This window comes from Opisthorchis viverrini (assembly GCF_000715545.1).
Source record: "Opisthorchis viverrini unplaced genomic scaffold opera_v5_64, whole genome shotgun sequence".
Classification (NCBI taxonomy): Eukaryota; Metazoa; Platyhelminthes; class Trematoda; order Opisthorchiida; family Opisthorchiidae; genus Opisthorchis; species Opisthorchis viverrini.
Genome location: NW_008751720.1, coordinates 1658889 through 1681957, shown reverse-complemented (window position 1 = coordinate 1681957; position 23069 = coordinate 1658889). Strand labels below are relative to the sequence as shown.

General features: G+C 44.9%; 3 protein-coding genes across 3 annotated transcripts in view; 1 reads left to right on the top strand and 2 right to left on the bottom strand.

The window, feature by feature from the left end:
* The window catches only part of T265_04107 (hypothetical protein), a gene marked incomplete at both ends in the record, with an annotated part of 34152 nt that extends 27552 nt beyond the window's left edge, over positions 1-6600 (bottom strand). Inside the window, 2 exons of the mRNA XM_009168753.1 lie at positions 1171-1293; positions 6504-6600. Of these exons, the coding sequence (XP_009167017.1) occupies positions 1171-1293; positions 6504-6600 (220 nt within the window). The remainder of the gene's footprint in view (positions 1-1170; positions 1294-6503) is intronic.
* Positions 6601-6734: 134 nt separating this feature from the next.
* Positions 6735-18119, bottom strand: T265_04106 (hypothetical protein; the record flags this gene model as incomplete). The annotated part of the gene is made up of 2 exons (XM_009168752.1): positions 6735-7007; positions 17982-18119. The coding sequence occupies 2 exons, from the start codon at positions 18117-18119 to the stop codon at positions 6735-6737; spliced, it is 411 nt and encodes a 136-aa protein (XP_009167016.1).
* A 4776-nt stretch (positions 18120-22895) lies between these two features.
* Positions 22896-23069, top strand: part of T265_13414 (hypothetical protein) — a gene marked incomplete at both ends in the record, with an annotated part of 50038 nt that continues 49864 nt past the window's right edge. Inside the window, 1 exon segment of the mRNA XM_009168768.1 lies at positions 22896-22952. Within this exon segment, the coding sequence (XP_009167032.1) occupies positions 22896-22952 (57 nt within the window).

Genomic DNA, 23069 nt, shown 5'->3' with positions numbered 1-23069 from the left:
GTTACTGATTTGTCCGATAAACCCCTAATCTTCGTTATGTGTTTATACACTGTAGCAACCCCAACGGAACTCTGCCTCATGAACAAATCAGGGGTCTTGAGAATATCAGCGAGCAACGCAATAGATTCATCGAATCGGCTGCGTCAGTTGGTACTTAGGGTTCCCCTCTTTTTCGATCTACACTCTGCGGAAGTGGTCAGCTTAGGTCCCCTTCTTGTCAAACGTCACCAGTCAGAATCGAGTTAATGCATCCCCGTCTTATACGACGCATGTCACCAATACTTAGCAAACTGAATGGCACCCATTTTTCAGCTTTGTATTGAAATACCTAAATTTCTAAGGATATATGTGCTAAGACCTTATTTGTGAGTACAATTTTTCGAAGGAAATGAACTTGGGATCGAGCGTTCCCGCGGGAGACTCATGCTTCGCAACTACCATGCTAGCCATTGACTTGCTCACATTATCTTAAAGCAACCTTTAGTGGAGAAATAGGAAGATCTCTACTGCCAAAGCTACAGCACGGTCACAGAATCGTCCACAAGTTCACGTCCGAATCCTCGCAATGGGGCTAGAATCTCGGAGCAAAAATGTTCGACTCTGATTGGCCCATGCTAGGCCCAATCAGGGTTCACATTTATCCCGGTCCATCGTTGATTTGATGTCTAACGTAGTGTTGGTCTGTTATTGGACCCGGAGTCCACCGTGGTTGACCTTCATGATATTCTTCATTCTACACCTGACTCTCATGGCCGCACTGTGATCTCTTACCTGTCTCTTGAGTTCTTCTAGGGTGCGTTCGTGGATAGCAGTGAAACGCTCTACTTAACCATGGGAATGTCAATCAAAGGGTGAAGATCTCAGGCACAATGTTTCTGGCTGTCCAAAGAATTCGTCGAAAAAAACTGAAATTAATGATAACTTTTTTGTCGCATGCGTTACGATTTGTCACCGGTGTGACTGTAGCAGTGACGACCCGAAAATCGTCAGAATGTGGTGTTCCCATGAGGATATTACTGTCATCTACAGACGTCATCTTGTTCACGGCATCGGGTCGCTCCAAATCTGAAGTCCAGCAGTTCAATCAAGTTCCAGGAGATCAAGTCTTGCGTATTTGGTGATCATCAGTCACGGAGCAGTCCCTTTTTCTGACCACTTTCAGGTTCTCACCTGGGTCACCGCGAATAGGGTATTCTGCGGGCCCAGCTGCTGGCATTCTAGTCACCTTCCGGCTTCGCTTTATAATTAGATTGAAGTCATTCTTAACAGCAGCCGCGATCTCATCGGTGTAAACTGTGACGAATTTCCGATAACCGGGTAACCTTATCCTGAATTACTTGGTCATGATCCCTGATTATACTCTCTTATCAGGTCTCATCGGTGTAAACTGTGACGAATTTCCGGTGACCTTATCCCTGATTATATTCTCTTATCAGGCCAGTATTTGCGCGAGCTCTGGAAGTCGCTTCCGCGGCAGAAGAGCCGCGCTAAAAAGGCGAGATTCTGATTGGCCCGTATTCTGACCAATCAGAGTTTACCTGACCCGTAGCCGGGTCACTGTGCTTCTGTCCAACCGGCCCACCTGCGGACAATGACGCAATGTAGTGTATAGGACCCGTTTCCTGCAATTGGTCAGCTGGCTAATACATCGCACTTTGTGGACTAAATAAGAGCATAGTATAATGCGGAATATGCAAAAGGAGGGCTGGAGGTCAATAGCTCAACATTTCAAGAGTCAGGTCATTGGAAGGGGAACACTGAGGTAAGAAACCGACAGTAGACCTGTTTCTTTTGCGTACAAAAGGTATGGATTGCTTGAGCTACAGATAGAAGCCGGATCTTCATGGATTTAGACTGACTGTTAGGCATCCGGTGAGTGGTGTGAAATACTCGACCTACCTATTGTGTGTAAAGTGATGTTACTTGAGCTGGATCCGAAGGTCGTGGTAATGGCTGGCAATTTATCTTCCATCGGTACTACGAAGAGATTTTGAATGTTCAGTGGAGATTCCGTCCTATACGTGAGGCCAAGCTATGCCGAAAAGCCGAGAGGCACTGTACAGCCCGTACAGTGAGATGGCTCTGTGGGTAGAACGCGAATTTACTTATCGAAAGGTCCGTGGTTCGAACCTGACCTCTGCCACTCGACTTCTCCTGTCTAGACTGAAAGTATCCCAGGCATCGTAATTCCTTCGGTTGACATGGCAGTTAGGACCGAAAGGGTGCCACAGCTGAACGACGATCTTATAGCCATTTCATGCTTGTTACGAATCACCAACGGTACGCATTTCGCGAAGTTCCGTTTAACCACACTACTGTTTAGCCACTCCTTACCCAACGGTTTAGCCTCCGAATACTGGCCGGCAGGTTACCAGTTCGAATCTCCCTGGGGATCCGTGAGAATCACGCTGCTGGTGATTTCCAATAAGGATGAAACAGCAGTACAGCGCTTCTCGGCTTTTCAGCATAGGTTGACTCTACTCAAAGGACAAGATATCCATGGAAACCTGTCTTTCAACTATGGTGTAATTTTAGGAAGAAGAGCTTAAACACAAGCGAAATTTAGATGCCATCTTCTGGAGTTCAGTTGATCAATACTTTCCCGTTATGTGGAAGGCTCACATAGACTCACCTCTTGTGAATTGTCTGCGTTTTTTCCCACAGATTCTTTCGTTCTTGGTATGAAAGGGGTCGAGTAGCCAATCTGCACAGTACTTCTTTCAGAAGATCTGGTTTTGTTGGAAACAGTGATGTGGACGGATTTCCGTCCTACCTTCCTTCAGACGGCTTTTCAGCATAGGTTGACTCTACTCAAAGGGCAAGATTTCCATGGGAACCTGCCTTTCAACTATGGTGTAATCTCAGGAGGAAAAGCTTAGATACAAGCGAAATTTAGATGCCATCTTCTGGAGTTCAGTTGATCAATACTTTCCCGTTATGTGGAAGGCTCACATAGACTCACCTCTTGTGAATTGTCTGCGTTTTTTCCCACAGATTCTTTCGTTCTTGGTATGAAAGGGGTCGAGTAGCCAATCTGCACAGTACTTCTTTCAGAAGATCTGGTTTTGTTGGAAACAGTGATGTGGACGGATTTCCGGCCTACCTTCCTTGAGACCTTTGATGAAATTTCAGTTTTAATGAGAGAACTCAAATTGAATACTAACCAGTTCAGGTGTGTACTTTACCGCACTGTCCCCTCTTTCCTGTTCATACGGAAATCTCTGATTTTCTGCTCCATAATGAAGTCACTAAGTGGTTGAGCTGAACTGACAAGGTTAAGTTCACTCTTGTCACTCGATACAGTTTGATGTCTTCAGAATAACGTCAGTAGAAAGCAAATTGTCCAATGACTGGTTTGACTTCATTTCTGTCTACTTCACGCATAGATCTATTGGCCAGAGTGGAACTTGGTAAAGGCCTTGTCGCCATGTCGGCTTCCTTTTGGTAAATTTCATCGTTATTGGGTCGGAATTAAAAGTTGCTACTGTGGTTTCTAGAGTTTGGCGGTAAAAATACGAAGCTCTCAGACAGTGACTCATCAAAGTCACGAGTGTAATTCACTGTCCCCTTCAGTGGCTCATTCATAAAAGGCGAGGTAACGCCGTGGAAGACGGTGTTTTGGTTGAGTGAGCGAAAATCCCGAATGGGGATGACAGAGTGACAAGGGTCCTTGAGCTTGTGCAGTGTTAGTCCATGCATAGCGGACGCAAGTATGCCGACAAGCTGAAATAGTTTTGTACTAGCTGGTTCCTTGCATCCGATCCTAGGTTGTCACTTTGTCACAGAGGTCAGACTGCAGTGTTGCAATAACCCTGTGAGCTACATTGACTGTAATTCAATTTCTCAAGGTTCATCCATGTCAGGCAGGACAATAAGACTAGTCAGAAGAGTCCCCGTATCACGAAAAATCTTACTACTATACTAATTACACTGTCCTGCGCGATGGGTGTGTGAGGGCAGTAAGGCGTTTTCGTTGGGCGTCTACCCTGTCCGCATTTGTGGAAGCAGTGTCACCAGGTTAGGAAGGGTTGGTCTTAAAGCGATTCACTACGTCCGGACAACAAATAAAAACTTCGAGAGATACACTCACTTGCAAATCAGTTTGATTTTCACGGGAGACCCAGCTGAATCTCACGTTTATGATGTTCTACAACTGAATGTGCTGCACACAGGCCGCCTCGTGATTCATTTGGCACGATATTCAAGATATCGCAGTGTATTTACTTAAAGGAAACTACTCACAAGGTTGCTGAAAGCTCTTCGACAGCCCACGAATGGTTTCGGCCTTCTCGGGGCTCATCAGGTAGGCGCAGTGCCCGAGTTTCCGTCAACCTTTTGTTTTGCTTGAACCCAAACTGGACCGTTTTCGGGAAATACACCAAATTGATTTGCAACTGAGTGTATCTCTTGAAAAGCAAAATCTTCCGTTCGCGAAAAGTTTCCTAAAACCAAAAGAGTTCTAGACTGTCGATGTGATATTTAATCAGACATCACGGTGGTTTCACCTGGGGTGTGGAACACCGAAGCGTCCTCTAAGGATTCTCCCGAGAGAAGGTTCAACCTTTCTGACAGACTATCCGGAATTTTTTTATTCATTATTCAACCATATGCCAAGTTTGAACTGTTTTCCAGGTTGATCCAGTTGCCAAATAATAAACTGAGCTAAAGTATTTACATTTATGGGTTGGCTTGGTTAGCCTTACAATGGTAAAATTCCGATCAGGCTTTATCTTCTTCTGGCCTATAATCAAATCGAGCCCCAATCAAGCTGATCATTTTACACTGCCTCTCCAATGGTGCTTCGGTTGTCGAGCGAAGGCGAGCCCAAATATTCTGGCACTGTCATCATACAACATTCTCATCACTGCGACTATGGGTTGTGTACCGTGTCTTGAACGGTTTCTGATCACGCGCAAGAACGGTTCAGCATTTTGAGGATAGCAAGTGCCGCACAGTTTTACTCAACCACAGATGAGTTCAGCCGTCTTTGAAGTCAGTTTTTTGGTTCAACTTCTGTTATATCTGCTGATTCGTCAATCTGAGGTATCTACTGCTGACCCGCTCCAGTGCTTAGTTGCCGAAAGAAAGACTCAGAGAAGGGAACACAACGGCTACGTTTCGAACAAGCGAGTGCGAGAGCGTGAGTTCGTGCGAGTGCGAATGTACAACGTCCTCAAGCTATTTATTGGGAGGACACTGTCTGAACTTGGTCCAATGCTGACGAACGCGGTCTGGCTTTGGAACGAGGCTGCGACGCGCTGCATATTGCGGAGGCGTTGTCTGTCTGGTCAACATCTAGCGGAGCTGAGAGTCTCGGTAGATTTCTGGTATTTAGTGTTCACTTCCAGGAATGTTACCCTCCTGATAACTTTAAATTTCAAACATCTGTACCTACCGGTTACAGAACTGTTGCGTCTATCTGTTGTCAGTAAACACGGCGACGATAATCGATTAAGCGCGTGTAAATTCCTTGTAAAGATCTTGACAATCTCCTCGATGTTATGTCCTCATAGGATCGAAATATTCTCCTAGGGTGGAAGGAACCATGACTCCGCAGTTCAGCGCATCCACTCTTTGTGAGTCACTTGTCTGTGTCAGATATTCTGGGGACGGACAGCGGGCAGAGTGACAGAACCGTTGCTTAGAATAAAAATACGTGATAAATCGAAACTGAGAGAGCTTTGAGGTTTGTTCTGGATTTGAATTCCCCGAATTGAATTGTGAGTTGCACGAACTGCGTTTCGGTTTAAGTAGAACTCTAGTCAAAATTTTATTGTGGTTCCTTGCCACAGCCCGAAGTGTAATGCGCACTGAAACCGAACGGCTAGCTGGTAAGTATCTGTAGTGTTTGAATAAACTACAATCGGCCCTTCGGTCCAACCCCTGCCAAACCCGGTTGAAGCCCTTCCCTCACCATCTAGAATGAAATAATGGGACAAACTGCACTAACCGCTCGTTATTTTTTGTGTTCAGGGAGATTCGGCTTTAACCAATGTATGATGAATGAAAACGGCTGTTGTTCAGACCGTTGCTGAATTTTTTAAAGTGTATTATATTAACATTGGTTGTAAATTCTAGGTGGATTTTAATCTAGATTTCAATAATGACGGAAAATAGCGCATGAAACTCCGCAAATTCCAAAAAGTGTGCACCCTTACGAAGTATTTTTTCAGGCTTCACTGCTTCCTTTCTAGCAGGTCAAATTCGTGCACGCGGCCTTAGCATTCGTACGAATAGTTATTCGCATTCTAATTCTCTGTTAACTGGATTTGTTTTTGGTATAGTCTTCGTCACATGACGTTCTGCTTTCGATGATACCTTCTTTCAGGGCATAATCACATCCATAATGTCTATTGATGTATGGTCTTCAACGAACATCTTCCGGATGACCTCGTTTGTTCTTGTGTGTTTTGAACCCTGTGTGCTAAAATGGGATGTGCATATTCAATCTACTCTTTTTAAAACGTAAAAAAATTCACAAAACGATGTTGTCTCAAAATTACTTGCGTACAGTGCAGTCGGTCTCATGAGCCGTTCAACACCACACAGGCTTGGAGCATCCGATCGACAAACCAAATTGCATTCATCCAAAACGGACATAGTACATTTGGTTTAAACGGTCATCACTCCGGAGTGGATTACGAATTTAGTAACCAATGATGCCCTTCCAGGATGACACTTTCTCCAAGTTACAACGCGGAATCGCATTGCTTGAAATGAAGGCATTTTAACCATTATCTCAGTTTTAATGATTCATTCGCGTCATAGCCGTTTTTTGTCGGTCGCGAAATCCGTTCGTTCAGCGAAACCGGCAGTTCCAGCGTGCCACTGATCATGTTATCGCTGTCATGACCAGAACCATCCACAAGCTGCGACGTCAGTGCGCTCCTGGTGAAGCCATGTTGTGTCGCTATGCCCTTTCTGCCGCACAGACGAACGGAAACAACTCGACAAACTGCGACGTCAGTGCGCTCCTGGTAAAGCCGTGTTGCATCGCAATGCCCATTCTGTCACACAGACGAACGAAAACAACTCAGTGTGAAACAGAATGTGATACGACTGAGAGACAGAAGAAGATGCAACATGCAACATAATCATACTTGACTCTTACTCTTACTTGATGTGGAGGAAGTTTGATAATCCGAGACCCAATATCGTGAAGAGAGATTTCAACAAATAAGACTGTCATAAGACTGCAATAGCGGTTTTTGACACCGAAAATCTCAAACTAATATGAGGGAAAAATATACATGGGGCCTTTAGGGTTAACAGTTGTTTTGGGATTATCAACATTTGACCGAGTTGCTTCAGACTCAGAACTTGTCCAAAGGCTTGTTCCTATCATATAGTGAGTGGAACTAGATTTTCGCTCCATCCAGCAGACAGAAACCATTGTTCTGGTCTATTGGTATCGTATGGGCAACGGTCAAATTCATAAAACGTTTTTTTACGGTGCTCCTGATATCTAGGCAACGGTCAAATTCATAAAACGTTTTTTACGGTGCTCTGGTAACTAAAATACATGTACAGACATAATATACTACTCATAAGTTTGCTGAAAACTCTTCGGCAACTTACGACCAGCTTCGCCTTTCTTGGGGTTCGTCAAGCAGGCGCAGTCCCCGACTTCCCATCAATCTTATGTTCTGTTTTGACCCAGATTGCACGAGATTTTACTCCTATATTCATCTGCACACCGGAGAATCATCTGGAAGCCAGCCGAATCTCTTGTTTCTGGTGTTTTTTCTCAAAAGAATGCGCTGCATCAGGCTGCCTCACGCTTCAGTTGGTATGGACGTAATGCACTACTTAGTTGAAAAGAACACTATGGACGAGAGATTCAGCTGAGTTCCAGGTGAGCCTCTCGTCAAAACCAAAATCGGAATGCAGATGAGTGTATCAGTGGAATTTGTCACTTATTTGGATGGTTGTGCTTAATCCATAAACCATGCAACGCTCGCCCAACGTCCAACTCGGCCATCACTTAGTCTACTCAGCTCGTTCAAATGAGGCTTTCTGTCACAACCACCCTGAAAGAGGACAATTGCTACTCATGTGGTTTTACTCAGCGCAGTAGCCAGTGGGGCAGTGGACAGCTTACTAAAACTCGTCGTACGTTCGGGGGTATCGAGCGTGATACATGCCTGCATTATACCCCGCAAGATGGTACCGTAACTTTTACTCTCTTCAGGGCTGAGATACATAAGTGCGTCAGCAACAAAGTGGAGCGAACGGACAGGCAAATTTTTGAACAACACCACGTGATTAAAATTGCGGAAGCCTGATGTTTTGCTTCAGAACATACATAAGTGCGTCAGCAACAAAGTGGAGTGAACGGGCAGACAAAATTTTGAACGTCACGTGATGAAAATTGCGAAAGCCTGATGTTTTGCTTCAGAATGATCAATCTATGAGTGACTCAGAGGAAAGGGAAATTTCACAGGATGACTGGAACTTCCAACTGAGAAGTCCCCACTCGAGAAGCCAGTGAATACCTAACCACGCGATTTGGTTTACGCGGGCTATATCCTGTCTAAGTGAGAACTAATCACGCTGCTGTCCAGCCGCTCGAAGTCACTGTCCAACCACTGGCCGGTAGTTCGGGGGCTCGAAATTCTGAGTTTCGTGAGCATCGGTTTGAATTTACACTGCTGACAGGACGGTTCGTGTACACGGTTCTGGCTGGTGAATTCCAGTGGGCAAGGCCTCACAGATTGACAGCAGTTTTGGGTCACGGTTATGTAGTAACGCGTGAAACAAATCTTTCGGCTAGCTAAATGCACTCATTTGCTGGGTTCCGGGTGAGTCTCTCGCAAAACCAAATTTGTTTACAAATGAGTGTATTTCGCAGATTTCGTGCAATTTGGTTTCAAGTAGTACATAGGGTTTACGGAAACTCGGGGCTGCACCTACGTCAACAGGGCGAAACCGGTCGTAGGCTGTCGAGGAGTTTTCAGCGACCTTATGAGTAGTGCATTACAAATAATCTTTCGGCTGTTTGGTGACCGAAATTATTGAGTCACAATACGTTCCGACCTTTTACAGTCAAAGGTGGCACACTTCTAAAGACGTACGGCAGTGTGTGTTCAGCAACGCACTCCAACAAACGTTGAAGTGGATTTCTGCGCAACTACAACAGAACTCATGGATTGCGTGCGCGGCACACAAGTCTGACGAATTAAGTTTGCGATTGGTTCTCGAATAACCTCTCTGGCGGTTTGAATTTTAGACTCGTTCTAGGGTCAAGTAAAGTTTGTGCCGCTTCATGAACTACCTTCTTCTGAGGTTTACTGGCATTGTGAATTTCGACAAAACGTGAATCGACGCCGATTAACAAGATCTTCAAGAACTGTTTGTCCTCCCAATATATCTGGGCTGCAGCCTTTTTCCTGCTCTACAGAATAAGGGCTTGCCTAAACTATGTTTGTAAGAAACAGGTAGAGAGCTGCAGAAATGTGAATATCCATCAACTCACAATGAATTGCCAAAAACTAGACGTTGTAATGAATCACCGATGTGCCTATTTCAAGTACAGGAAATGTAAACTTGATCTGGTTTCGCATCAGGATGGCACAGGCGAATTGAGTTGAGGATACCAAGCAAATGCAATGGTTAGAACATCATTAGACTTCCATCACAAGGCTTCCGAGACATTGTTCGCAATCTTGATCATTCCTAAAAATACGTCAATATTTATCTGAGCTGCTCATTGCAACACCATCGATCTGTCGGTGGGGTGTTTTCCTTCGAACTCAAACCCCAAATTTTCTGTACATGATAAAATGGTATGCGCACAACTCAATAGGGAGACTTCTACTAAGATTCTCACCCACACTCTTGTCACATAAAAAAGTCAGCGATCTCTCGTATGGGGATTGATGAACATCGTTTCAGAACTTTTTTGGAGTATCGTCCAGGGCATCACAGAGATCACGGATCCCCTTAGACAGGGCAGAACAAGAATAAAGCTCAATAGGCTCGCAAGCAAACGCGCAACCTTGCGGTATGCAGAGCTATTCATACACAGAAAGGCCAGAGTGTAATACCTTCTTAGGGTGTCTTTGATGCTCCTCATTTTAGACCCTGTCATTGCAGTGATTAAAACAGGTATTGCTGGTAGATGTCTATCAAATTTCCCGAAATCAACTTGCTTCATCAGGCTCGTCTTACGACAATGCGACTGGTCCAGCTGTCTGAAAAGTTGGACAATAAGTTGAACCCGTCAAATAAAGGCGTTAGAATTGTATTCACGTGCCGGTGGCTGAGTTTGAAGAAGGTTCTAGAGTTGTCCTCACTTGGTTCAGCCGGAAAGTTGAATTTATTGCACGCAAGCGTTCACTTGAGGCCACCAATCGGATACCGAAAGAGGGAACACAATTCATTGGGAAAGGGAGACAACAGTTGGAGATGCTATCACGTGCTGTCAGGTGATCTAGTAACACCAAATTGCTCATGCTTTCCCGGGAGTTCACTATAAAGATGTTCCTTCTGTCTCTATTGCGTTGGGGGTCTATATCCGATCATCAAATTTGACTGAATTCGTAGTCACAGCGTAATTCGACCAACTTCCACAAAGATGCACTGAGACTCAGTCAGATTCCTATCGGTCATCAAAGAAAGTCACGATTGACCATTTTAGGCAACGCAAGTCCATTAGTCGCCAATCGTACTGGAAAAAGAGCTACCAGTGGACTAAGTCTGTCGCCCATCGGTGTGTGAGAACGGTGCAACCAGTGTGTGATTCGCAGTGATCCGGAAGCAATCATCGTGAACCCGTTCCACTGATGCCTCGAAAGTTAGCCTTTATACTAGTGCGTTTCAAAAACTCGGATAAAATGAGTTTACGTTACCACAGTACTCCAGAATCACCAGTTTTTTTTCGAAACTTGAGCATAAATTTTACAATGATCCCAGTTCTAGGTGGACTTTAAAATCTTACTTTTCCCTTCTGTGTTGTCGCTTCTTTTCGCTCATTTTGCTGTGTCCGACATTCACTGACTCATTCTGGTTGTTCCCTCTAAACGATTAGTGTTTGCATCACTTGACAAAGAAAATGTACTGCTTCAAAAGCCATATCCTGCGAACTACACTGTATCCTTCTAACCACAACTATAGACCGTTAGCTAAAGTGGTTCACATGGCGCATCGTTTAGCAAAAAATCGTACTGTTTTTAGGAGAGTTTGGAAGACATTCAGTCGATTCTCAAACTGTTTCAAACCGGTTGATCAAAATTCGAAGACTCAATCGCAATTCCGATCATCCAAAGCTTGAGAAATGAAATACTAAGCATGGAATGTTTGTTTTTCCGTTTCCTTTCACGTAACACGTTCATTTTTTTATTTATTCTGATCCATCGATTCGTCTGGTTTGTTGCAGAGTCCTTTTTGGACGTATTTGTACAAACTGTTGTAGTCCTTTGCACAAGACCTTGTCCCGCCAAGCCACTTTTCGGTGAGGTCGCACCAGTTACCTACCCAAAGTCAGAAGTTTTGCTCATTAAAAACATTCAACAAACAAAAATTAAAGAACCTGAAAAAGTGAACAGTACATCCTCCCCCCCCCCCCAATAAGGCGCAGTCTACACTTCCAGAAATTATGCGTAGGATTAGAAGTAGAGACACTCCGCTTGACCGGATAGCTGACACTAAACGTGATTCTACGGAAACGAAAAGTCCTGCCGCTTGCAAAAGGTGAGATTGCGAAAACAGTTGTACCAAAGAGAGTAAGTATATAGAGAAACTTAAAGATGAAATTTTACAAGTGGAAGCTCGATTCCTATGGCAGGAACACTGCAATTTCTGGCATATTGTGGGAGTAGATGGTGGGGTTTAAACGTGACTCATGCGGCACCGACAATAAATTGGTGAAAAAAGACTGTCATCCGTTAAGCTGGATTTCTGTACACTATGGATGAAACCAGTTTAGTCAATAGGTCTTGCGTTGAAAGGCGGGAAAGTTCTCAACTACAGTCTACACTCGATGGAGAAGCCAGGCGATTAGGAGAAATAGAGCTATAGGACACTAAACATAGTATAATTACATGTTCTGGCAACTTTCATCCACCTTCCGTCATGCACGCAAAGCCAATCTGCGCCGAAAACGGTGAAAAACTCGGTGCAGTTGTCTCGTCACCTCCCGGCTAGTAGGTGGGTAGTAAAACGTTCGGTCACGAGCTGTCGATTAGCAGTGCGTTTACTCAAACTTTGCTAGACTATTTGAAACAAGACTAGATTAATTACCCTTATCTTCTTGCTCGGGCATGTTTGGTGGGCTGAGGACCAATGAGTTCCCCTGATTGGTGCTCTATCTATTGAAAGGTCTCATCTCATAGAAGAACACCCAGTGATCTTGATTGTTTATCTGCGATAAATCTCTCGTGTGGTCAATCTAAAAGACCTTAACTCAAAATATGTTGTTTGTTGAGGGCCACCTACAGCTAAAATTCAGCAGCATATTAAAGGGATTTTATATGACAAAACGTCTTCCTAGCACGCCTTCAAGCGGGAGAGTGAATCGAATCCAGCGGTCAGTTGATCAAGTTCAAATATGCTCAAACTCCGCTTAGAACGACAGCAAGTCTATTTTGCATGAGGTCAGTATTTTTTTTACAAACTTCATCTGACCTATTTGCAGGACACGCAGTGTTGATCGTACCAACTGCATAAATGATTGGCAATCAGGTGATGGTACATTATCCAATGATCACGTGAGCAATCTGAACCTTGACTAGGTGACAACAATACAATTAGAGCAAAGGGTCACTAGGCCTTCTATAAGCTGAGCAATCGGAAATTATACTCTGTCACGCATCTTTAGTTTGTACAACTGATTTGCATTCGCCTCTACCCTCCGTTCCTTTCTCGGGTTTTCTGGTATCAGTCAACCGTACTTAGCTGCGATAACTATGCGACCGGGTTGTCAAAACCTATCCAATCGCAAGTGAGTCCAATAACTTGACATGGCTTCTCGAACCGGATGGGAAATCGAACCAAACTGTACGACGAGACCGGTTCTACATGAACATCCATCTAGTCACTGATTTTGGTGGAGCCGATTACACTCACGTCCCCCGGCACTTGGGACTGAGTTCGTGGTTTGGGTAGGCGAATCTCTATGTCACGAGTAGACTGGACCTTGCTGTGATGTGACGGTTTGCACACCTCAGCGATCTATTGAGCTATACTGAGGAGTGTCCCCGTGACACCCACAGAGTCTCTCATACCAGGTTGATCAATGGTTAGGGGTCTGGCAAACACTATCTCCTGGCCTCCCAGGTTGGGGGTTGGAACATGTGGAGACTTGTTCCGTAGAAATGATAATGCATTTGCATTCTCCGCCAAACACCGCTGCCTTGTGGTTAGGCTTTTGAGCCAAAGGCTTTGGTTGAGGACCCTAATCGTCCTCCTGTCTAGGTGTGGGTGCCCTGGCAGAATCCCAGCCCTCGTACAATTGTACGGCAGTGAAGCATCGGTGTTGAACACTGATGTCATGCTGTCGATGATGATGATGTTAAGGTTTACGTAGTTTCTACTATTAAGCTAAAATACGTAGACATATGCTTAGTTAAAGCCCGATAATACCCGAAGCTCTTAAGTAAGGGTTTTCGGCCAGTCTGAGCAACCTTCACGACAGAGAACGTTGTCTTACCTACAGGATAAACTAAGTTATGGATTTGGATACACGTCATGCTCTAACATGTACAATCAACATTATCACATCTTCTCATAAGCACAGGGACACATAGTCTTCAATTGAAAGTCTGAAAAACTGAGAAATGGAACTGACGTGTGACAAAGCACGTGATAAGAATTAGAGCCAATCGCTTTCAAGGACAGCTGTTGGAGGCATACGCTCACAATTAACTACAGAAATGACGGGCTTTATGGCTGTAGATACCTAAGCGTTTCCCGCAGTACCCACTGATGTCCTACTTCACCAGGTATGACCTAGTCAGGTACAGTGCTCGGAGAAATTCCCTGTGTGAATGTTTGTGCCGCTGTCCAACCTGATCGCAGCTGGTTGTCTCAGAGTTGAAGCGCGCCAATGTCAACGACAAACACTGTAGGGTGGTGAATTCATGATTCGGCGAAGACATGATCGTCCCAGTCTTATGGAGGTGTAAAGAGGGTCATTTGTTGCTGGAGACTTCCACAGTTCACGACCAGTTTCACTCTTCTTTGGGTTCATCGGGTAGGCGCAGTCCTCGAGTCTCCGTCAAGCCTATGTTCTACTTGAACCCGAATGGGACAGATTTCGACAAATACACTCGTTTGCACCCTTTCACGTCGATGATATTTTTCAACTGAGTACGCTGCACATAAGCCACCTCATGTTCCAGTTGGTACGATATTCGAAGTTGCCGAAAACTCTTCGACAGCACATGATCAGTTTCAGCCTTTTTGGATCATTTGTTACCAAATGTGAGCAATAACATCCGTCTTGCTGAAAGTTTCCAGAAATTTAGTTCTGTTATCGTAATCTTCACTTCTAGTGCACTGCTGAGTTACTCACTCCTAATGGGATGCACTAAGAGCACCAAAACTGTCTCATGCTTAGAAGTGTCGCTTGATGAAGGGTTCGGCTCGTAAAAATCAATAAATGGCTACAAAAAAGACAATGATACAAGGAAAGCAAACAGCAGCTACAACCAGTAAAAGGTATATTGTCATGGCTTTCGAGAATTTGTGGCCGTTTCAGTGGATACTGATTTGCACTTTGCCAGTCACAAATGGGTCTGGTTTCTCTCCCACACCACCACATCAAAGAGTCACTACCGGCTGCTTCTAAGCGTTCTTCAAATAATGACGGACCGAGTGACAACACAAGACTGCCACTCGGCGAGAAATGCAACCAATGTTGTTTGATTTTGTTGTTTTGTTTGTTCAAATAAAATTGAGCCATGCGTGTGAGCCGTTGGTCCGTTGTCATCAGCTCCAATCAAATGTGAGTTGCAACTCGACCGCTCATTTTGGGGTTTCTTGAACCGGTGGCTCTGTTTGGCATCCACTCTCTTCCGACAGTGATTTTATGACAATCTTGATGTTGTTTTGGTGGATGTGAACAAACTTCCGGTAGACCATCCGTCCTACTTTTGGATGAAGGCATTTTTTGCGAAAATCAACTTCTCATGGTACTTTGACTCCTCTTTCGATTGGTTTCCGATATCCTCAGTTTATACGTGGAGTCCTGCTGACTAGCGCGTACACCTGTCATGGTTCTGTCCTGCTCCAATATGCCACGAAACCTTGATGTTTTGGAGAGATAAAAATAGTTAACCGGAGCTACTGACAAAATCACTGGGGAGTTCTGACGCGGGCTGATAAAACACGATGAGCAGCGTTCAACTACGCTGTACTGGTCGTCTCCGAGTGCTTTGAACGAATCGATCTCCGTACTGCACGCACGGACAACGAAGTTAGGAGTTCAGCTGAAACTATCCAGAGACCGCCTAGATTTCATCCACCCTATGGAGGTAAAATGTCACCGGGTCGATTACCGGAAAATATCGCGAGCACAGAAGGTGCATGTTGCAAAGAGTAGATTCGCTATGATTAATTCGTCCGAAGAGAGACTGGGTTTTTTTAGTCGTTCCTTTCTACGGTAATTCTCTCGCAAAGAGATGCTACTTTGTTGGCAAACTGCACCCACTTGTAAACAAGGTTGGTGTTAACGTTAAACTCAGCTAAACCTCTCATTCATGTTCTCCAACTGAATTTGCTGCACAAAGACCGTCCCGTATCTGATATCTAGTATATTTTCTTGACGGACCACATCACTCATAAGGTTGCTGAACTCAGCTCGACAGCCCGCGACTTGTTTCGCTCTTCTTGTGGCACCCTTCAGGTGGGCACAGTCGTCGAGTTTCTGTCAACGTTATTCTCGATTTGAACACCAAATTGCACGCAACTGGCAAAGATATACTTTGATATATCGAATATTGTACCAAATGAAGCCTGAAGGCGGTCTTTGAACAGAAGATTCATTCGGAAATGTCATAAAAAAATATATGTAGCCGGGATTCAGTCAAAACTCCCGTCAACAAGTTTTGTTTGCTAATTTCACCAGTTGCCCACAACTTTGTGTTCAAGTGGAACGTAAGGCTGACGACGAATCGAGGACTGCAAAACCGATCGTTACTTGTCGAAGAGCTTTCAGCAACCTCATGAGTAGTTCCGTCAAGGGATTATTTTGAATTCAAGACATTTCGTCACATCAGTTTATGACTTTCGTGTGTTTGTACATCACGCACTGCATTAGCTCGTGCAGTAGAATTTGCTAGCTTAACAACTCACCGATTTGTTAAAGTCAAACGTCGTTTGTTCCAATTGGAACAATTTTTCAGTGAAGTTGTGTGACAGTTCATTGTGACAAACACTGCGTTTTCAGAACTCCTAAAGTGAGAGTCTGTTTTAATTTGGTTGTTCCAAGACATTTCTTCACTGTTTCTGGACTTCTCGGCTCTTTCTGACCGGCCGCCCCCGTGGAAGACGAAAAAACGTGACAACTGAGCTTTAGCCTGGTAGCACTGATCGACGTCAGTTTGTCTGTCGAGAGCAAAGTCTACACTGCGGCGGTGCGATCCATGCTGCTTTATGGATCAGAGACATGGCCTCTACGCACGAAGGGTCTAAGAAAGTTGTCAGATCTGACCCTCGGTGTCTCCGAAGCATTTGTCTGGTTTGGTGGGATATCGGATCAGTAATGCTGTGGTGCGCCAGATGGTCTTTGGAAGGACAAACTTCCCCGTGATAGGTGAATTACTCACGCTGATAAGAACACGTACTCTGCATACCAGAAGACCGTCTGCCTCACAGAGCTATTTTGCCGACCTCTGTGCCGAGTGGAAGCGACCGAGAGGTGGCTTGGCAACGGTGTATGAAAACACTTACCAGTGAACTTAGTCGGGTCGACAACTGCCGCTTTTCTGGATGGGGACCCCGGGACTTATCTCACCAATAGTTAATGACACTAGCAGACATGGTCCAATGGCGCAGTCCGTGGCGCTCATGCATCAAAGCTATCGCCCTCAATACGTAGCTACCCGATTTCTAAACAAACTGAACATGCCGTCGCCTACAAGCCTTGGTTGTATGTCCCACACTCCCGTTTTCCGGCGATCGAAACCGTATTAGCTGAAACCAGTGTGCCTGTCGCACACGGTTTATAGCCGATACATTGATTGATTGATTGATCGACCCATTGATTGATTGATTGATTGATTGATTGATTGATTGATTGATTGATTGATTGTCACCAGTCGATAAGAACCTCCATTCTTCCTAAACTACTTCTGAAAGACGAAAGCCGATGGCCGGCTGAGTTTCGCTAGATTTGTCTGCCATGTAGCGTGAGAACACATCTTGTATCACGTTTTCAAGACTGGTTTCAACTGCTCAGTCACTAAACATACAACAGTTCATCTATCGGGAGCACCCCACGGTCATATTAACACAATCTTTATTTAAAAAACACATAGGTTAATGGGGAGTTGTGGTACCTAAAAAGGCGTTTACTACGAGACTTTGTTGGAAGTCTGTAAACAGATCCCGAACAATCGAGCCAAGTATCCACTCCTGCTGTGCTTCCAATGATTCTCATTAAATTAGTTCCTGTCTATTTGCAACCTTAAGCTATCTTTGAGTAGTCTTTAGGCAAAGTGGAACAACTGTTCACACACACACCAAAAAGATGAAGCGTTTTAGGGGCGGCATTGAATTCCCGCGCTTGGCTTTTTATCACTTAATTTTTCTGCTTTTAGCTCAACCTTCGTATGTGGTTAAATTAGCAAAATCGATAGAATTGAAACGTAACCTGATTTAGGGCAAGGATTCTGTGAATGTAAGATACGAGAAAATGGCTAAGATTGGGGTTGGTGTGGCCCCATTTGATGACCGACATGAAAGTACCTGAGTCACTGTTGTTAATGCTCTAACAGAACCCGAAAACTAGTTATACGAACGAGAAAACGGGGATCACTAACAATGTCCGCTTGTTGAGTAAAATTATCACAACAGGTATATATGCGAACAAGAGCGTTTTGGAGGTACAGGTTGATAAATCCTGTTGTAAGTCCGGATGCAGGTTTCGTGTCTTCTTCGCTGTTGTAACAGCCACACATATTCCTGAAAATCCGTGACTGAAGCGCCCTAAGTCCCAAGCGGCTCTGCTCCGAGCTGGGTGACGTGCGAAGCTCTGTTGAGTTGTGTCGTGTTGCTGTGCTGGCATCCTATTTGTAGGACGTTTGCGTGTGTGTGGGTGTCAGCACATGACTTTTGCTGCCGTATCAGACGGTAGACAGTCGATATCGGATGTGTATCGTGGTTTGTACTATTAGGGAATGAAGGGCTTGACTGTGAGCTGTGTAGTCAAGTTAGTCACGATTGTAGCGTGATCTGTGAGTGCAAGGAAAAAAAATAGATCCCGTGATCCAGCGAGTGGCGGTGACCTGTACAATCATGTATGTGGCGAAAGGGTAGCTACACTGTGCTTTCTACGGGTTTTCTGACAATATGAGTGGTCAGGCTTCCATAGCCCAGTTAGCCGCTATCGTGCAGGATAGTTCATCAGCCGAGATGACTCAGGCCTGTTTATTGCTACTGTACATGTTCAACAGCAGGCATTTGGCGCACCCAGATATGCCCTCTGTTGGTATTGTTGCTTGGCCTCCTCTACGAACTTTGCTTACTCAGAGTGGGCCTTGATAAAACCAATGTGCCACGTCCCACTGCGTTGACAAGGTTTTGCATTGAAAACGATTTTTAGCTAAAAACCGCCTTGCGGACTTTGCTTCAGGATCTCAAGTTGAAGAAGGAAATGTATTGGCACTATTCTGAACTGCGAAATTGGTTGCTGATGTGGAGGCAGCAGTTGATCTGTTCAGCGGAATGGGTCATTAGCTTGCAGACGTTCCGTCACCATGCAGGTAGACATCCTTGCGTGGTTGGGTTGGTGGTTCTTTCACTTCTGTTTGCGTTTATATAGTTTCTTAGGAGTAGTAAGTGATTGCATCATCATTGGTTGCTTCAAGGTTGGCTAGAACGTAAGTTGGATCTGGTTTGCATCTTGGCTTGGTTATCTTGCCCACTCAACGAACCAACCGGATGGGAGATAATCAGACCTTAATGCCATGCAGATCCTAAATTGACCAATCAAAATACGTTGAGCAAGCAGTGCGTCGCAAGTACTGACAACTCTTCAAACCTATATAAACGCAAGCATGAGTAAACCAATTACCAACCCAATCTCGCAATGACGATGTTTTCAAGCATCTAGTCAAGCTTGGCGAACAAAGCAACAGCTGATAAACCCACCCCCTCTACTGAACTGTGGAAAGAGGTCGAGTTTTCAGCGGTTTACTTGGCAAGAAAGATTTCAGTATATCTGGTCTGATTTCTTTATCTTTCGAAATAAGCCGTTTTCAGGGTGGAAGGCACAGACTTTTCAGGCCGAGAACCAGCCTTATATATGCTGATCTCAACCAATCAAATCCGTTCATGGATTTTCATCTTTTAAGAAGAGCTTGGCTTGAGACATTTTGTATGTCATCTCCGGGCTTAGAGATACATGAGACTGGACCCCCACCGGTGATGGGATGAGGACAGGGCGTTACTGTGTCCGGTTAGACTGAGGGGATTTAAGACATTTAATTCACTTATTTATAGAAGAATCACGTATTCACATCACTACTAATATTCTGAACTATTGATTTCAGTGGTGCATGTGATACGTTCCCCTTGGAGCTATCACCCCACTCCAAGTAGAATTCCAGACTGAGTGAGCTTTGTTTTGATGACCTTTTCTTTCAATTGCCTTCACAGGAAAACAGAATCTGCTAGCAAGCCGAAGCCGGACGCAGCGTTGGCACCTACCTCAGTGAGCGGGGTAGGCAGCGGTGGTGTTCCGACGGGCCTTGATTCCAATATCAACGGCACTGACAGACCCCTGACTGGGGTTCCACTCAAAAATACCGTGAGCAATATGGTCAGTGGGGCATTGAATGTGGTGAGCGGCAACACGCTGGGGACCGGAGGGATCATGGACGCCACTTGCGGGGTATGCCGGAAAACTAAATTCGCCGATGGTTTGGGTCATGTGTGCATGCATTGCAAGCGGAAAATTTGCACGCGGTGTGGATACCAGATCAATACCGGTGTCCATCAGGTAAGTCACTCGAGCAAAGCTACATATTCGAGTTAGCACATCAGATCTACGGAGACATTAGTATGGGTAAAAGACTTATGTCATAGGACGTCCAGGTTTCTTGCACTCCCTTCGGACATGCGGGACGAAATGGTTTAAGTGGCTAGGGCGCGAATTTACTGACAGGAGGGTCCGCGGTTCGAACCCGACCACTGCCTCCCGATTTCCCCTGTCTAGGGTTGGGCAACCTGGCAGTACCCAAGCCCTCGTGCAACCTTCGGGTGGCATGGCAGCTTGGCACTGGAAGGTTGCTACAGCTGAACGTTTTCTTTTCTTCAGACGTGCAACTTAAGACATCTCTGTAAACATGCGGAAATGGGTTGACAATGATTCTTAACGGACAGACAGATGTCTGTATCCACATTCATGCTACGGAAACCTCTGGTAACACCTTGGTCGCCGATTTGCTCTAGAAAGTGAGCATTAGAAAAAAGTTGTTCGGGTTAGGAACTGTTCGACTACTTTCGTTTGGGTTCTGTCCTGCATATTGCGCAACATAGTTATTGCGGACTTGGACCCGAAGATTTTGAACGTTTCACATCCGCATTGTGTTTCACTGGTTTTACTAGTATAGAAAATATCAAATAGACCGCAAAGGACTCAACAGTCGCGTGAGCATCTTGATGCAGTGAAAGTACCACGGAGCAACCCATAAGAGACTACTTTCAGAATTAGTTGCGTTACTGGAAGATGAAACCAGGTTTCCGCAAGACAGTATTGAGAAAGACCAAGTTGAACGGACTGAAATTGAACTGATCACGTACTTGGAAGAATTTAGAGATCGGGTTTATGCCTCCACCAGCATATTCAATGGCTTGAAATCCAGTGGTTTTAAGTCGTGCCGCGTTTGGATTCGTAAAGCAGGACTTCCGAAGCGCCCCATAGTTGTTCTGACGGATTTCCATACCACGCTGCATCTTAGTTCGACTGGTTCGACTTTCGGAACTTATCGGACTGCAAACAGTCTGTTACGGCCTGCGCAACAAATTTCAAGTAAGACCAACTAATCTTAATCTTAGAACCATGTTCTCGCCTGATGTAGTCCCCTCGTTCACAAATGTCTCTCTGTTGAAAGGTACTGCCCACCTGTGCACACATGTCGAAGCCGCGAACGTTTCATTATACATACCAGCATATAAGCTGAAGAAATTTAATGTACAGTTTCACTAGGCCCATCACTCGCTGATATCTGCATGGCTAAACTTGAGAACTAAAATCCGAGGGATGATATATCGGAATTCGTCCAGTACCACAGCTGTGTGAAAAACATATTTTGTGCTGTTGGGGCAGACCGCGATTCAGATGAAGTCCTGACTCGATTCAATAGGAAAGGGGAGTGTGTGATCAGAGCTCGTTTATGGATCTGTGGCTGTATGGAAAAAAATCAATAACTTTTCAAAAAAGCAGAGAACACATGTGGTGAGCACTGTATTCACTTTCATTGGTTTGTTCCTCTACGATCAGAAAAACTTCATTTGCAGTTTTGCTTCAAGGGCTCAAAAAATATGCTTAGATGGAACTCGAATTGGATGCTCTAAGGGAAAGCGGTTACCCTGATGGGTTATTATCACGCAATATGCAGAATAGAAACCAAACGAAAGTAATCGAAACAATCGAACCCAAATACCGTTTTCCAGTGCTCTCATTCCAGGACGACTCAGTAACCGCGATGCTAACCGTAAGTCTCCCCAACGCGGTAAGATCCCGTATTCAACACGGTTAAAATTCGCCGGTTCCTTTCAACTTCATCTCATCTATGCCCGCGAAATAAATACAAACTGCCAGTGTTGACCACATCGACGGTTATTCATGAATTCAACTGTGTATGTGGTGCGGCATTTGTCCAAGCGGATTACAGAACATCGCCCAAATGGCTCGTCCTGAGAGGTACACGCCAAACTCACACAGGACGATCCATTGCTTTCCGTTCCAACTGAGTACACTTGCTACCGCCGGATGAATAGTTGGATGAAGGAATTGCTTGGCTTTCATGCAACGATGACATTTCCATAAAGACGGTAGCCCTCCGGAGTGAATCGATACATTGTGGTAGATGGCGACCCACAATGCTCTTGCCTACAAAACCTTCGCGAGTGGAATAAAGCTGTTTACATCAAAAAGTTGCACTTTGTTGCGTATGTGCTCAAACCAAAAACCGCCCTAATCTACGTTCATATTTTTGCAGTTCATCAGATTGGATTGTCCGCTGAAACAATCATACCTTTGGCGCAAAAAATTCTGGTGAAATACTTTCCTAGCATCACTGGGACCCCTGGGTTGCCTAGATGGGGCTCGAAAGTTTGAATTGGTATTCTGAACCCAGTTGTCTGTCAGGGACACGTTGTAGCTTTCGGACGTTTAACCCCATTGTGCAAATACTGAGCGCCGTGGTAGATTGAATGACTGCTTTGACCCAGTAAAACGGTGGCTCGCCTTTCGTCATGAAGGATAAACTGATTTTGACAATCGAGTTCGGTAGTCACATGACCAATGGATAGGGTCAGAAGTAAGATTTGAGTTCAAATGATGACAGATGGCATATCGATGCTAGTATTCGGTTTTTCGGAAGCTACGTTGGTTGGGACATGTGTTGCGTATGCCGAACCATCGTTTGCCGAAGAGAGTGCTGTTTTCCATGCCCAATTCGGAGTGGCGTAAACAGAGAGGTAGCCAACCCTTGGCTTGACAGAGGAGTATGAAGGAGATCACGAAACGCTTGGATGATGTCAGTGCCTTCCAGGATGAGGACCGCGTGATCCTCACTGTGCCTGGTTAGAGACACTACAGGATATGGCTGCCAACCGATGTCAGTGGCGTTCTTGTTGTCAGTTTCTATCCAGATTGCCTGAGTGAATGTCTGGAGGTGTAG